Source organism: Astatotilapia calliptera, chromosome 23 (genome assembly GCF_900246225.1).
Source record: "Astatotilapia calliptera chromosome 23, fAstCal1.2, whole genome shotgun sequence".
Classification (NCBI taxonomy): domain Eukaryota; kingdom Metazoa; phylum Chordata; class Actinopteri; order Cichliformes; family Cichlidae; genus Astatotilapia; species Astatotilapia calliptera.
In genome coordinates, this window is record NC_039323.1 from 40206720 (window position 1) to 40219728 (window position 13009).

A 13009-nucleotide genomic window follows, 5' to 3' on the forward strand; every position below is an offset into this window, starting at 1 on the left:
GGTACCAGTCCGAGGCCCGGGGGTTGGGGACCGCTGTTCTAGGTAGCTCTGTTTTGGAAGTTCAGTTCAAGCTAGAAATGTGCTTTGGAGTTTGTACGTGTTTTGTCTCTAGGGGCCACCACATATATTTCTATTTACATTCAGGTGACAGCAATCCATGGATGGTTTCGACATGCAAGAGGATATTTTCCCCGGTGCCCAGCGGGAGAAGACACTGCTTGCGATGTCGATGAGGTCCTGTGGCCAGACCCCAACAGACGGCGGGATCCATGAGCCCACGTATGCACAATTGTCATGATTTTTTGTGTGTACAGTATAGTGTTTTTTCTATTACTGTATTATGTTTGTGTTTTGCTTTATCTGAATTGATGGTGCTGCAGTGGACAATATTGAGTAGGCCTATTTGCTTTTTTTGGTTGTTTGTGTCTCCTGAAAATGTGCCTTCAGAATAAACAATGACAATGAAAGACTGCAGTGTTTTATATGAAGTAGACTAGTGTGTCCCCCTGATCTGATCTGCATGTGATGCAAGTATGTGTCATTTTGTCAACAGAGTTACATCTTGACAGAGGAATGTTAGGTTTTGACAGCAGAGTTTCAGTTTGGCACAGATGTGAATGGTATATTTTGATGTGTCATGTTTACTTGTGTTTAGAGTTTTGGCACAATGAGCGACGTTTTGCAAAATGTGTTCAAGCAACGGGCAAAAACTGTAACATGTTTTTCACCAAAGATTTCAGCAATTATAAAAATTCAACTCAAGCTATTCAGCTATTAGCATTCACACTGCATTTTCTACAGGAAGTACATTTTATATACCAGTTTCAGTTCAAAGTGCATTAAAAATAATAAATAATTATTAAAAATAATACCATCAATATGTTACTGCACTACACTTACTGGACTTGTGGAAGTATTTTGAGAACCATAAGAGATTCTTACAAATGTTTGAAAGAAAAAAAATCTTTAACATAGCTGGAGACTCGTGTAGAAATATGAATGAGTTTATAAAGTTTCTGTCATGGTGTGCTGTGACAGGCAGGTAGTAGGACCCAAACACAGGACTCTTACGTGGAATGAAACTTGAATCGGCAGCTTTTATTGCTGGAAACTCAGGTGGACTCAAGAAACTACAAACTAAGAAACAAGAACTAGGAAAACAAATCAGGAACTATGAACAAGAATCAAGTAAAGAACACGGAGGAGAAAAAACACCCAGCCCACTGAAAACTAAAGAAACCCCCAAAAACATGAAGAACAATCATTAAGGAACATATTTACATATTTAGAGTTACTGCAACACCAACACTGGGTCACAGCTTCAGTGTCAGTCGGTGACTTTTGGTCTGCAACAGCAGCAGAACAGACTTCTCAGTCTTTTGAAGAAGCCCTTTTTCTTCTTCTTGATCTGACGGTCTTCGGACTTCATGCTGGCTTCAGGTTCTGGAAAAGGTTCCTCAAAGGGAACATCAGGAACCGGCCCAATTTCAGAACAAGATCTGTTGATCATATGATCTTCACCTTCAACACAGGATTTGGACTCGCCATAGGGTTCCTCACAGGGAGCGTCGGGCTCTGCAACACTTTCTGACAGAGCTCCTTCGATCGTAAGGTCTCGAGTACTCAGACTGGATGCCCTTTCAGAAAGAAGTTCCTCACAGGGAACGTCGGGCTCTGCAACACTTTCTGACAGAGCTCCTTCGATCGTAAGGTCTCGAGTACTCAGACTGGATGCCCTTTCAGAAAGAAGTTCCTCACAGGGAACGTCGGGCTCTGCAACACTTTCTGACAGAGCTCCTTCGGCTGGTGGAACATTTGCCACTGAAAGGCCGTCAGAGGAGCGCTCACCATTTGTGCTCTTCACATCAGGACTTGAAGGGGGCTCAAAGATTTCACATATCCGGATCCTTGCTACATCAGCAATGGTCTTCAGCAACAGGGGTGCAAAGTTTGCAACTTGGATAGACAGAATTTCTTCAGGAAATTTCTGTCTAATCTCCGTCAGGATGCTGTCGACCAGATCGTCTCGGATAGAGCGGGTGAAGACGGCCTGTGTTTCCATCGCCGTGAGGCTCTTGGAGACACGATCTAAAGTGGCCTTGGTGACACTGGTGGAGAGGATACTTAGACTCTGGGAGGCCATGTTTAGGAGGGGACGAGGAGGAAGCTCCCAGAAGCCCTGGAGAACGCGGGGAACTACCTCGACCACTACCTCCTGCGCGGTGAGCAGTTTGCTGTTAGGCTGTTCCTGCTGCTTCTTTTTCAGGATTTCAACGTAATCCTTCACCACGCTGAGGAATTTAGGTGCTCTGTAGAAAAACATGATAAGAGTTATCTGTTAAACATATTCAAAGCATCATTTAAATATTGAAACACTGTAGCTGGACTGTTAACCCTGTAACCACCTTTGTATCATACATGAGTTTCTGAGACCTCGATCTCATCAACATGATCAATACTTGCTATAATTTCTAAATGTTGTGGACAAAACTCTTTTTTAGTCTAAAGTTAACATTGTCGTTAACAAAAAGTTGCCAAAAACACCCAGTGTATCAAATGTGATACAAAAAATAAATACACAATAAAAGTAAATCATACACAACATGACATAGCAAAGAACTCATGTGTGGCTTTTGTTTAAAGGGTTGATAAACATCTCAGTTCCAAAGAATCTGAATTTTCTGGCTGTTTTTTGATGGGTTGGGTCTTACAGGGTTAATAACTGTATGTTACATGTGACTCACTGAAATTTAGGAGGTACGGCCTCTGGGAACTGAAGAAGCAACCTGGCTTCAAATTCAACGTCCCTCATTTTATTGCTGACGTTCACCGCCCACACCTGAAACAGAAAACACATTTACAGTGCGCTTATGTGTAAAGGTTATGTGCACGTAATGAAAAAAAAGTCTTGTGGGTTTTCTCGTCTTACCAGCCTTAGAAGAGGTTTGGCTTCCTCTTCGTCAAAATCCTCTAACTCAAACTCCCACAGCCTTCAAAAGAAAGCAAAGCAGAGGTTTTCTCTCAGCACTTACACGTCATCACAAACAGACTTTCAGGTGTGACAGTAACTCACTGCTCTCTGAGCGTCTCCCTGCTCTTCTCCACCAAAAGATCTCTCAGATCTTCAGCAGTGAGGTTCGGTGGAATTAGATCTTCCTGCTGAAGTCTGAGAAACTCCGTCATTATCGCAACCTAAAAGTAAAGGAGACATTTAATCACCACCACTCTCAGGTCCTCAGAAATGACCTGATATTTTCTGTCAGCTTTGGTTTGCATGAATCTGGGTCTAACCTGAGCCTTGTAGCCCGGAAGATACCAGCAGATCTTTACAGCTGTTTCATAAATCGGTGTGTTGAACAACACCTGTCAAAGAAATAGCAATTTAGTCATTGTTACTTAAAATGATTCTCAGTTTGTCAACTTTTAAAACGACATCAAATTCTTCAAATTACTGAAATGCAGTAAAAGCAAAAGCGTCACATACCCTGATAGGCTTATAGATTCCTTGACTCTTTTCCATTTAAACGTGTTCAAATCAAAGTCAGGAAGAAAAACGTCAACTGCTCTCCAACGATGGCGTACGGGGGATCTGGACCTGAAAATGCTCTCAGCTCGGTGGTCTCGCACAGATGAGCTCTTTTGACAGTCTGATGTTTATTTATGAATGCAGAATTTCTTGAGCAGTCACCATGGAAACTTGATGCAGCTTCATGTTGTTAAATTAAAAGTAAACACTGTGTATTTTGCACTACACTCCACTAAACTTATCATATAAGTAAATAAAGTGTGGGTTAGGTCCCTCCTGTGGAAAGAGCCACACAAACCGATGGATCAGAAAAGACAAAGTCAGCTACAGCATGCCTTTTCATATTATGTGCCTGCTTATCTCCATTTCTTTACAGTAGATGGGAACTTTTGCAGTAAAGCAATGGCTTACAAACAGTGGACTGTGGACTAATGCAGACATCTGAAGCCTGACAGCAGCTGGTATATACACAGCTTTGGACAAACTGGCCCTTTAAACAGCCCAGAGGAAGAAGAGACCTCTGCGTTATCAGTGCAGCCTAAAGCACAATAATAATAATACTATTAATATGATTTTTAGAGCAATAATGCCCCAAATAATGAAGTCATTAATTACACATCCGTCATGCTTCACAGGAGGTCAGGAGTGACCGATGAACGTGATGCTACATTAGAGTCTGTCCTATGAGTTCAGCAGGAGGAGGTGAACCCACAGCTGGGACCAGTTCTCTAGTGGGTCCAGTATCATACTTGTGTTCATCCTGGTCTGAACCTGGTCAGAAGAACTGACTTCACTTTTGAAAATTCAATACTTATAAAAGGTAACCCCAAACAGTCTACAACGGCTGTTTTCTGTCCACCGAAGCAAATTTGATTGACGAGGTTTTTGTACCTTCACTTCTCCAAAAAGCAAATAAAGAGATTAAACAAAGATTTACTGAACGACCGTCAGAATTCCCAGAGCTAACGTAGATCGCTTTATGCTCTTGAGTCAGGAGGGATAAGAAAAGTGACTGCAAACATTGTGGAACGATTCATAGCGTTTGATTGCTTGTGTGAATGTATTAAACAGGAAACCAGGAGCTGCAGAAACCCAGTAATGCTGAAGACGCATGCGTGTGCGTTTATTACAGGTTTTTCTGAATGCTTAAACCCTAACTGTGATTCTTACAGCACAATTCCTAAAACTATTGATACTTATAGCAAAACCACTCACTGAGTGTGCAAAACTAAAAGCACAAACACTGCTTTGCACTCAGTTTGCCATTTTGTAACACACACTTTGCAAACCTGTAGCTACAATCCACTGCACAGCACTCTTTTTGCAGAACTGTAAACACAACTCACTGCTTTGCACTCAATTTCCAAATGATCAACGCACTCCTAGCAAAACTATACACATTTATGGCCATTATTTACACTATTTTGTCAACTGTCTGGCACACTGCCACATGTGAAAGCTTTTTTAGATAATTAGTTCACTTTGCAATCAGCCTAAGCACTATGATACAGGTAAGCTCTGTGTGTGGAGTACAATGGAGGGAGCAGGAAGAGTGAGAGGAGGCCGAGGAAGAGGACGTGGAGGTGAAGAAGTAGGATGAAGAGGACGACAAGGACAAGGAGGAGCAAGAGGAGGACGAGGAGGGGGAGAGGACGGGTAAGAAGAGTAAGAAATAGAATTGCTGATGACATCAGAGCTACAATAGTGGACCATGTCATCAACCGTGGAGTGACCCTGAGGGAAGCTGGCCAACGTTTTTTTTGGTTTTTCTCAAACTTAAGTAACTGAAACCTTTCATTGAACTACAGCAGAAACAGATTGGAAATGCCAAGTTATTCTAACACTAGTGGACTTGTTAAACAAAACATTTGTTTCACTTCTTTCTCAACATGCAGCACCATTAAGAACAGTGGACCAGCATAGTTGGTCTGCATGAGCACACTTACTGCAACAGTTGTACATGCTGAAACTGGTTGCTGGCAGCTGATGTGAAGAAATGTCTGGATACATCAAAAGTTTTCTTTTTCTTTTTTTTCCTCCCTTGGATAACATACACATGGCAAATAAAAACATGTAACTAGGGTGACGTGAAGTGTGTATCATCAGATTTAACTCAAATATAATGAGGCTGTCCATCTGTGAAGTAATTGTTCCTTCAAAAACCACTGTGACAACAGATTTTATTTCATTCATTTGATGGTTTTCTATTCTGTATACTGGAACTTTTTAATAGCCCCCCTGTCCACACATCCTTGACATGAGACTTTCTGCAGAGTTGCACATGATGAATGCACACAAAACTTAAAGTGTTGCTGTCATATTTTTTTGGATGTGGTTTGTTGTCATAATCAAGAACGTGTCTTATTTTTTTATTTGTTTTGTTGCTGATCGGCCATTGGACTGCTGAGCCTGCAGTGAACAGCCAGTCACTGACTCTTGATGCTAGAGCAAGGACAACTGAGCTCTCTCTCTCTCTCTCTCTCTCTCTCTCTCTCTCTCTCTCTCTCTCTCTCTCTTTTAAATAAATAATACGTTCGAGCTGTTTATGTTTTTGACTTGTTATGGACTCTGACTGGCAATGGGAGGGCTGGCGGACTCATATTATGGAGGTGGAGGGTAGACACATTTTGTGTGCAAGAGACCACATACTACAGTGGTGATTGACACAGACTTCAATGGACATTTAGGTGAAGGGAACAGAGGTTATGAGGTGTTGGGTAGGTGTGGTGTTTAGGAGAGAAATCTAGAAAGACAGATGTGGGGCAGATTTTCCAAGTGGAAATGGCCGTGGTGCACACATACTTCAAGAACAGGGAGGAACTTGTAGAAATATATGAAAGTGGAGGAAGCTGCACACAGGGCAACTAAATATTATGCAGAAGGTGAAATCAAAAAGACAGGAGACAAGGAGGTGTCAGGGAGAATGCAGCTATGCAGCATCAAATGGTAGTTTGAAGGATGAGTTTGGACATCAAGAAGAGGAAGTGAGTGAAGGCAGAGACATGCAGGAGTATAAACAGGCTCTGGGTAGTAGGGAAGACTTACCAGATGGCTGGGATAGTACAGCTTTATTGAGATAAACTGCCAAGAAGGGGTTTGACGTCTTCTCTGCACAGAAGAAAAGGAAAAAAGAAAAGTGATTTTGAAAGTATTTGAAGGAAGAGATTTACAAAGAAAAAGAAGTGTAGTTAGCGAAATGAAGAAAATAGACCAAGAAACTGGGAGGCTAGGCATGTAGCAGAAAGAGGTGACAAAGGAAAAGGCTCAGTGCCACGTATGTGAAGCTGGACCCCAAGGAAATGAGGGAACGACACTTGCTAGGCAGAGAGTGAGTTTGAATGGATGTTCAAACCCCAAAGAAAAAGATATATTCACATAACATAGATTGAAAGAAGCTGCAGGTGGCACAGCAGCTTTAATGTCTTCCAGACAGGAAGTTTTGGAAAGAAATATCATCATTTCCCAGATTTTACTATCTTAGTGTTCTGTAACAAAATCACTGTTGTGCGCATGGTGTTAGAGATGATGATGATTACAAACAAACTTAATGTGCTAGTCGTGCTTTTCTTGAGGGATTTGTCCTTCCACCAGTTTTCATGTCATTGGAATCATTTGTATTCACTGATTCTGGCACTTATTTCATCAAACCAAACTCCAAGTAAATACTTTCGGCTTTTTGGTTTTGTCAAACGAACTAATGTAAAGAATGCCTGGCTGTGCACTACACCACGCAGTGGGAATTTGTCTTCTCCAGTTAAATTCAGGATTAACTTGCTTTATAACACAGACCTCAAAAGTAACCGTTATAACCCCAAACACAAGAAAATGTGATCTACAGCACAGTGAGAACTGGCAACGCTTATCTGGAGGGGTCAGAGTGAATGAACTGGACACCTGTAGAAGCAGGATTTGATTTCCACTGATTTCCTTTCTGATCCGATACCAAGTAAAATTCAGGCTGGTATCGACGATACTGATCTGATACGATACTCTGAACAAAAACTTATTTTTTTTACTCTATCTTTTATTTTATCTCAAATTATAGCGTCGTAATGATCACAGGACATCAGATTACTTGTTCTTATCACTTAATGATGCAGAATTATCATATAGAAATGAAAAACCTGAAGTTGTGGCTATTTGTTGCCTGCCTGCAGCATTAAAGGACTCCGTGAGAGACGTCTGTCTCGCCCTGGCAGCACCTCTCCCTCTCCTCCTCTTCAGTTCGCCTCAACATACGCTCGTCATATTCTGTGATGTGATTCACTCTGAGGTGTTTGACCAGGTCAGCGGTGTTACCACAACACCTCACATTCTTGCCACATGTATGGCAAACCACGTCTCAGCTGTTCGTGGAGGTAAAATACGTCTGCACATGACTCTGTTTACGCTCAGCCATTGTTGTGAGTGTGCACGCCAAGGGGCCGGACACAATGACGGGTATCGGAGGAATCGATATTTCAGTATCGATCCGCACATCACTAGTTGAGATACGTTTTAAACTGGTCCAAAAAACAAATGCATATTTTCCCGAACCACTGTTCCTTGACTAAGGTGGATAACGTGATGAGGTCAAGGAAGGGTGTGACGGAGATTTGATTGAAAAACTTTGTCGTCCGTTAAAGTTTCACGTTGGCTTTTTCATCTTGAAAGCCCTCTCTGCTCGTGTCCAACCCGTGTGAACAATCACAGATGTGAGAAATGTAAACAAACCGTCGGCAGAACGCTGATCAGGTTATTTTAAGCGCAAGAAAACAAAAACGTTGCGCTCACCGTCGGCGTCACGGACGAGGCCTGGGGGTCCGGGCCCGTCCACAAAGGTCATTGTAACACAAATCATACGATTGCTAATGAAAATGCTATAAAGCTACATCGCAGATAAGTCTCTGGAGTAACAATCAAGGCCATGTTAGTTATTTGATGAATAGTATCTGTGCCACTCATGGCGCATGACTGAGGAGGACGTTGACCTCTGCAAGTCAGGAAAGTCTGCTGCTCATTGTATAAATATGAGATGTTTTTCAAAAACCAGCCAGCCATCATCTCGGGAGGCTGACTCCAAAGTACCATCTCACTTCAAACTTGCAAAACAAGTCGAGTCGATGCGAGCGCACTGCTTGTTTCTAGTTAGTCTTTAAGGATGACAGCATTAGTCTGCTCCTTTGTATGAAAGAAAGTGAGTCGAGTCCATGTGGTCTGGCACCCACCCACATTTCTCTGCTAGTGATCCATGAGGACTCCACCTTGTTGCCAGTTCTCTTGTGTGGAAGCTTCAGGAAATGACAGCTTCACTCTGACGTGTGTGAGCTGTGTGAGGTCTGTGGTTAGAAGTTTACAGTGTTTGCTCTTTGTGTCGTCTGTAATATGCTCTATGGCTTTAAAAAAATGGCCACATGTTTCTGTAGCTGAATTTGTCCATCTCTGACCTTCTGAGGCTGTATTTTCAAACAGGGCCGTTCTGACTTTTCTTCACCTTGTACTTCATTCTGCAAATGTTTTATACTCTATTAGAGTTATTACATTATTCTGTTATGCTATAAAATCAACCCCCATATAAGATCGTACTTAAGAAATACATTTAAAAAACCTTCCTGTGCAAATAACCCAAGTTATCTAGAAGAAATAAAAACTGCACCGCAAACCAAACTCAGGTGTTCGACCTGTTGAGCTCGGGAAACTAACTGGTGTTTCATTTTAGTGAGTGCTTTGTTAGATTCCTTCATTTGAACCAAATGAAGTTGATTAAAGTTGATGCATTGATGTGTTTGAAGTGTTTTGTTAGTTGCGATGGATCTCCTGCTGTCTTTTTTCCTCATTATTAAAAGAGGATTTCTTTGAATTTCAAACATCCATTTCCTGTTTATCTGGTCCCGGGTCACAGGTGCAGCAGTCTAAGCAGAGAATCCCAGACCTCCCTAAACAACCACTTCCTCCAGCATATCCAGGACAATACTGAGGCATTCCCAGGCCTGCTGAGAGATATAACCTCTCTAGTGTGTCCTGGGTCTGCCCTGGAGACTCCTCCTCATGGGACAGGCCCCAAACACCTCACCCAGGATATTTTTAATTAAAACATCACAAATAAGTCGTCAGGTCTGATGGTCACATTTGTGAGATTCAACCACCATAAAGCAGAGATCACACAGGACACACTGTGTAACCCTCAGCTCAGGTGTGTTCAGGACATTTGCTTGGAAGAAGCCGTCTGTGGATAAATCCTGCTCTCCACCTCAGCTGTCAGGTTTATCCAGAGAACGGCCGTCCTGACTTCCAGCAGCCCCACAGTCCTCGTTTCTAATAAACTGGCATCACTGAAATGAACTGTCTGCCTCGCTGTTCAATAATCTGCTCTTTGCCAATTTCCCAGCAGAAGCTTCCACTCATATCAGCATTTTTCTGTGATTCTCACATGAACTAAACATAAAAAGCTGAAGCCAACCTCAGAGTTCCCCGTAGTGAGGAAGAGTTTCCTCTGAGCCACAGCTGAGTTTGATGCGTCCACAAAGGAAGACTGACGGGAGGACAGACTCTGGGAGAAAGGCAGATATTAAAAGATATGAATACAAAGTACGCTGCAACAAACAGGACAGCAGATTATGAAGAGCGGTTAGACCTTCATGTGTCAGTCATTGAAATGTGATCAAAGTTACCTGTTTGACATCCTGATAGAAGAAAATCAGCTTCTTGGATCCGTTTGCAGCAAAGAATTCATGGATCAGACTGAACTGGAAGAATCAGACATTAATGACTCAAAGGTTCAACTCTGAGGAAGGATCACGTCTCTGAACTTACTCTGTCATCAGAGACGATGGCGTCTTCCACCGCCGCCTCCTCCAGGCTGCCGGCGTCGGCCAGCCTGCTCATCAGGTATTTATGTCGGGCATCCAGAGCTGCCCGCCGTTCCTCCTTCACGGCTCTCGCCTGTTTGGCTACTTCTCTCCTCGCCTCATTGGACAGCAGCATCGTCCTTTTACCAGACACCTGGAGAAACATCAGCTCAGTCTACAGACGCAGAGACCAGTGAGAGCTTGGCCCAAACATCTGCAGGTTTCTGAGGACCACGTTTGACCCTGACTGGAGGCATCGATTCTGAGTGTGACTGCCTAAACTGAGCTACTGTCCCCCCTCCACTGAGACGTTGTCCTGTGATGTGTCATGGGGGGAAGTGTTCCTCACGGTTGGACTCGTGAGAAGTTCAGTCAGTTTATTCAAACTTTAAAAAGACGCATTTTCAGTCTCTGGATTTCAGCAGAAACAAATGTGAACACAGCACTTTTTGATTGAGTATAAAAGGATGAAAGAGTCAGTGATTAGTAACATTGTTGCTGACTGATGCTGTTGTAGAGCTGTCTTTGGATCCTCACCTTCCTGGAAGCCTTCCCTGGATTGCTCATATATCATTAACTTGTTTGTGTTCAGTAGAATCAGGTGTTGTGGATGCAGGTCGTAGCTGTGTGAGGCCTGTACAGTCAGCGCTGTGTGAGCGCTGTGTAACGTTAGCTTAGACTTCTTTCTGTTGTTATCATCCTTCAGGTTAATGTTGTTTTCATTATGCATCACAGGAAGTGTGGGTGGCTGTTAGCCTCACAGCTCATGGAGAGTTGCTGCTGCTCTGCCTCCTTTTTGATGTTTCTGCTCTTTGTGGCTTTGTGTTACTTTGTGTCGTGTCTGAAACAAAGTGAGTCCATGTTACTAACTGTAGTCGGCTCTCTGTCTCGTGCACAGCTGACTGTTGTCTGAATGAAAGTGTTTTTGTACTTTGTGTAATCTGTTGGGTCTTTGAGCCCTTTTTAAACAGCATATGAGCCATATGTATGTGTGTATATGAAAGGTTGTTTGTAATACATCAAACTGTTGCTTATTCTAGAGCTGCTGCTGTGCCTGATTGGTCTACTCGCTCTAAACTGAAGGTTGACTTGATTCTTTTGGTTTTTTACATTTTGTCAATAAACCAACTTCTTTATGATTTGAACGGCGTCTCTGACGTGTCACAGGCCTGTCAGCTTTCTTGGTGATTGGTGTAGATTTGAGCTTCATGCTCTGGCTGTTGTTGGGTTTTCCTCTTTCATATTAAAGCTTTTGTCCTACATTTGGCTCTAAAGTCTAATTCTAATCCCAGCACTGTGTCTGGGTGTGTGATGCTTGTTTTCCTGCTCTTTCTCATGAAACAGTCACAACATTCTCAGTCCAACTTTCACTCTTTGCTGCGTTTGCTGCAGCTGCAGTGAACATGGTGCCGTTTGCCTTTAAGAAAGTTGTGCACAAAGGCTTTTTCTCTAGCAGACAGCTGTGTGGCTAAAAGTCAGATCATTTTTTACCACCTCAGTCACACTGGACTGAAACAAGAGTGAAACTAGGAAGAATCAGAGTTTGTCCAGTGACTGCACTGATTTTCTTCATATTCACAAACTGATTCTAAGTAGTGGCATCAGCCAGCTAATCACCCGGACACTGAGCGTCCAACACGCTCCCTGAAGGGAAACGATTACATCCTCCAAACAATCACAATCTGTCTCTGAATGACTGGAATTATTCTCTGATTTGTCAATAACTGGAGTTTATCAATGCAGACACGTTGCCAACATGATGAAGTCAGTCTGAGTCGCCATCTCTTTGGCTAACCTTAACTCAAGTGGTTGCCGACTATTCTGGTTCTATTCGCATATAAGAGAGGGTTGCTGGCACCCCTCTGTCACTCTGCACTTTATGTTCAGTTTCTCCTTTTGTGGAGGAATTTTCCCAGGAATTCCTGGATCCAGCTTCCATGAGAGACCCGCTCAGGAGCGACCGTCCTGGCACTCCCAGCATCACAGGACTCACAAACCCGTCTACCAACAGTGAGAAGACTGATGGTCCACAGGCCACCATGTTAGCTGTTAGATCACACGTGTGCACTTCCCTGTGGTACTGCTGTACTCTAGACTCACCGAGGGGCCAGTGGTTGGTGTTTAGGCAGCAGCAGCTGAAGTCATGTGACTAATGGCTCTTCAGCTTCTGTCCTCCTATTCGCCGGTGCTCTCACCTGTCACACCTGGTCCAGAAAGAGTGAGAATGTTCAGAGCTTTAATTGGAAAAGAATATTATTACATATAAAAGGCCTCTCAGTTTCGTTAGTGGTTTAATCAGGATGAAGTCAATCATGAAACTTCAGAGTGCTTCAAAGACAGTGCGGTGTTTCATCCACAGAGCTCCAGTTCTGCATATCAAAGGATCCTGAGGAATGAAACAAGCTGACCCCGCGTTCCCCTATTACATTCATGTGTGTGACTGTGACGGGAAAAAGTGATTTGTATGAACGTGTGTGAGCGAGTGAATGAGGCTTGTTCAATGGAGATAATGTCAGCGCAAAGCTGGACGCTGCGGTTCACATGTGAATCTGGATAGTGTCTGCACCTTGTGGAGGTGAAGCTCAGGAGGTTGGATTTGTTCCAAAAGCCTCTGTCTGCTCATCTTTCTTTCCTCAGGTGCCTCTCCAGATCAGGA

General features: G+C 43.0%; 1 protein-coding gene across 3 annotated transcripts; it reads right to left on the reverse strand.

The window, feature by feature from the left end:
* Positions 1 to 1077: 1077 nt before the first annotated feature.
* On the reverse strand, positions 1078 to 12470 carry LOC113016620 (uncharacterized). 3 transcript variants are annotated; one of them, XM_026159564.1, is made up of 10 exons: positions 12454 to 12470; positions 10177 to 10507; positions 9966 to 10055; positions 6572 to 6634; positions 3485 to 3802; positions 3292 to 3363; positions 3074 to 3192; positions 2930 to 2990; positions 2745 to 2839; positions 1078 to 2309 (listed from the first exon to the last, which is right to left on the reverse strand). In XM_026159564.1, exons 5-10 carry the CDS (start codon positions 3518 to 3520, stop codon positions 1328 to 1330), a joined length of 1365 nt encoding a protein of 454 aa, XP_026015349.1. In that variant the 5' UTR covers positions 3521 to 3802; positions 6572 to 6634; positions 9966 to 10055; positions 10177 to 10507; positions 12454 to 12470; the 3' UTR covers positions 1078 to 1327. The 3 variants fall into 3 exon arrangements, with proteins under 3 accessions (XP_026015349.1, XP_026015348.1, XP_026015346.1); XM_026159563.1 differs by lacking the exon at positions 12454 to 12470 and having other exon boundaries at positions 10177 to 10251; positions 10319 to 11911; XM_026159561.1 differs by lacking the exon at positions 12454 to 12470 and having other exon boundaries at positions 10177 to 11911.
* Positions 12471 to 13009: the final 539 nt, after the last annotated feature.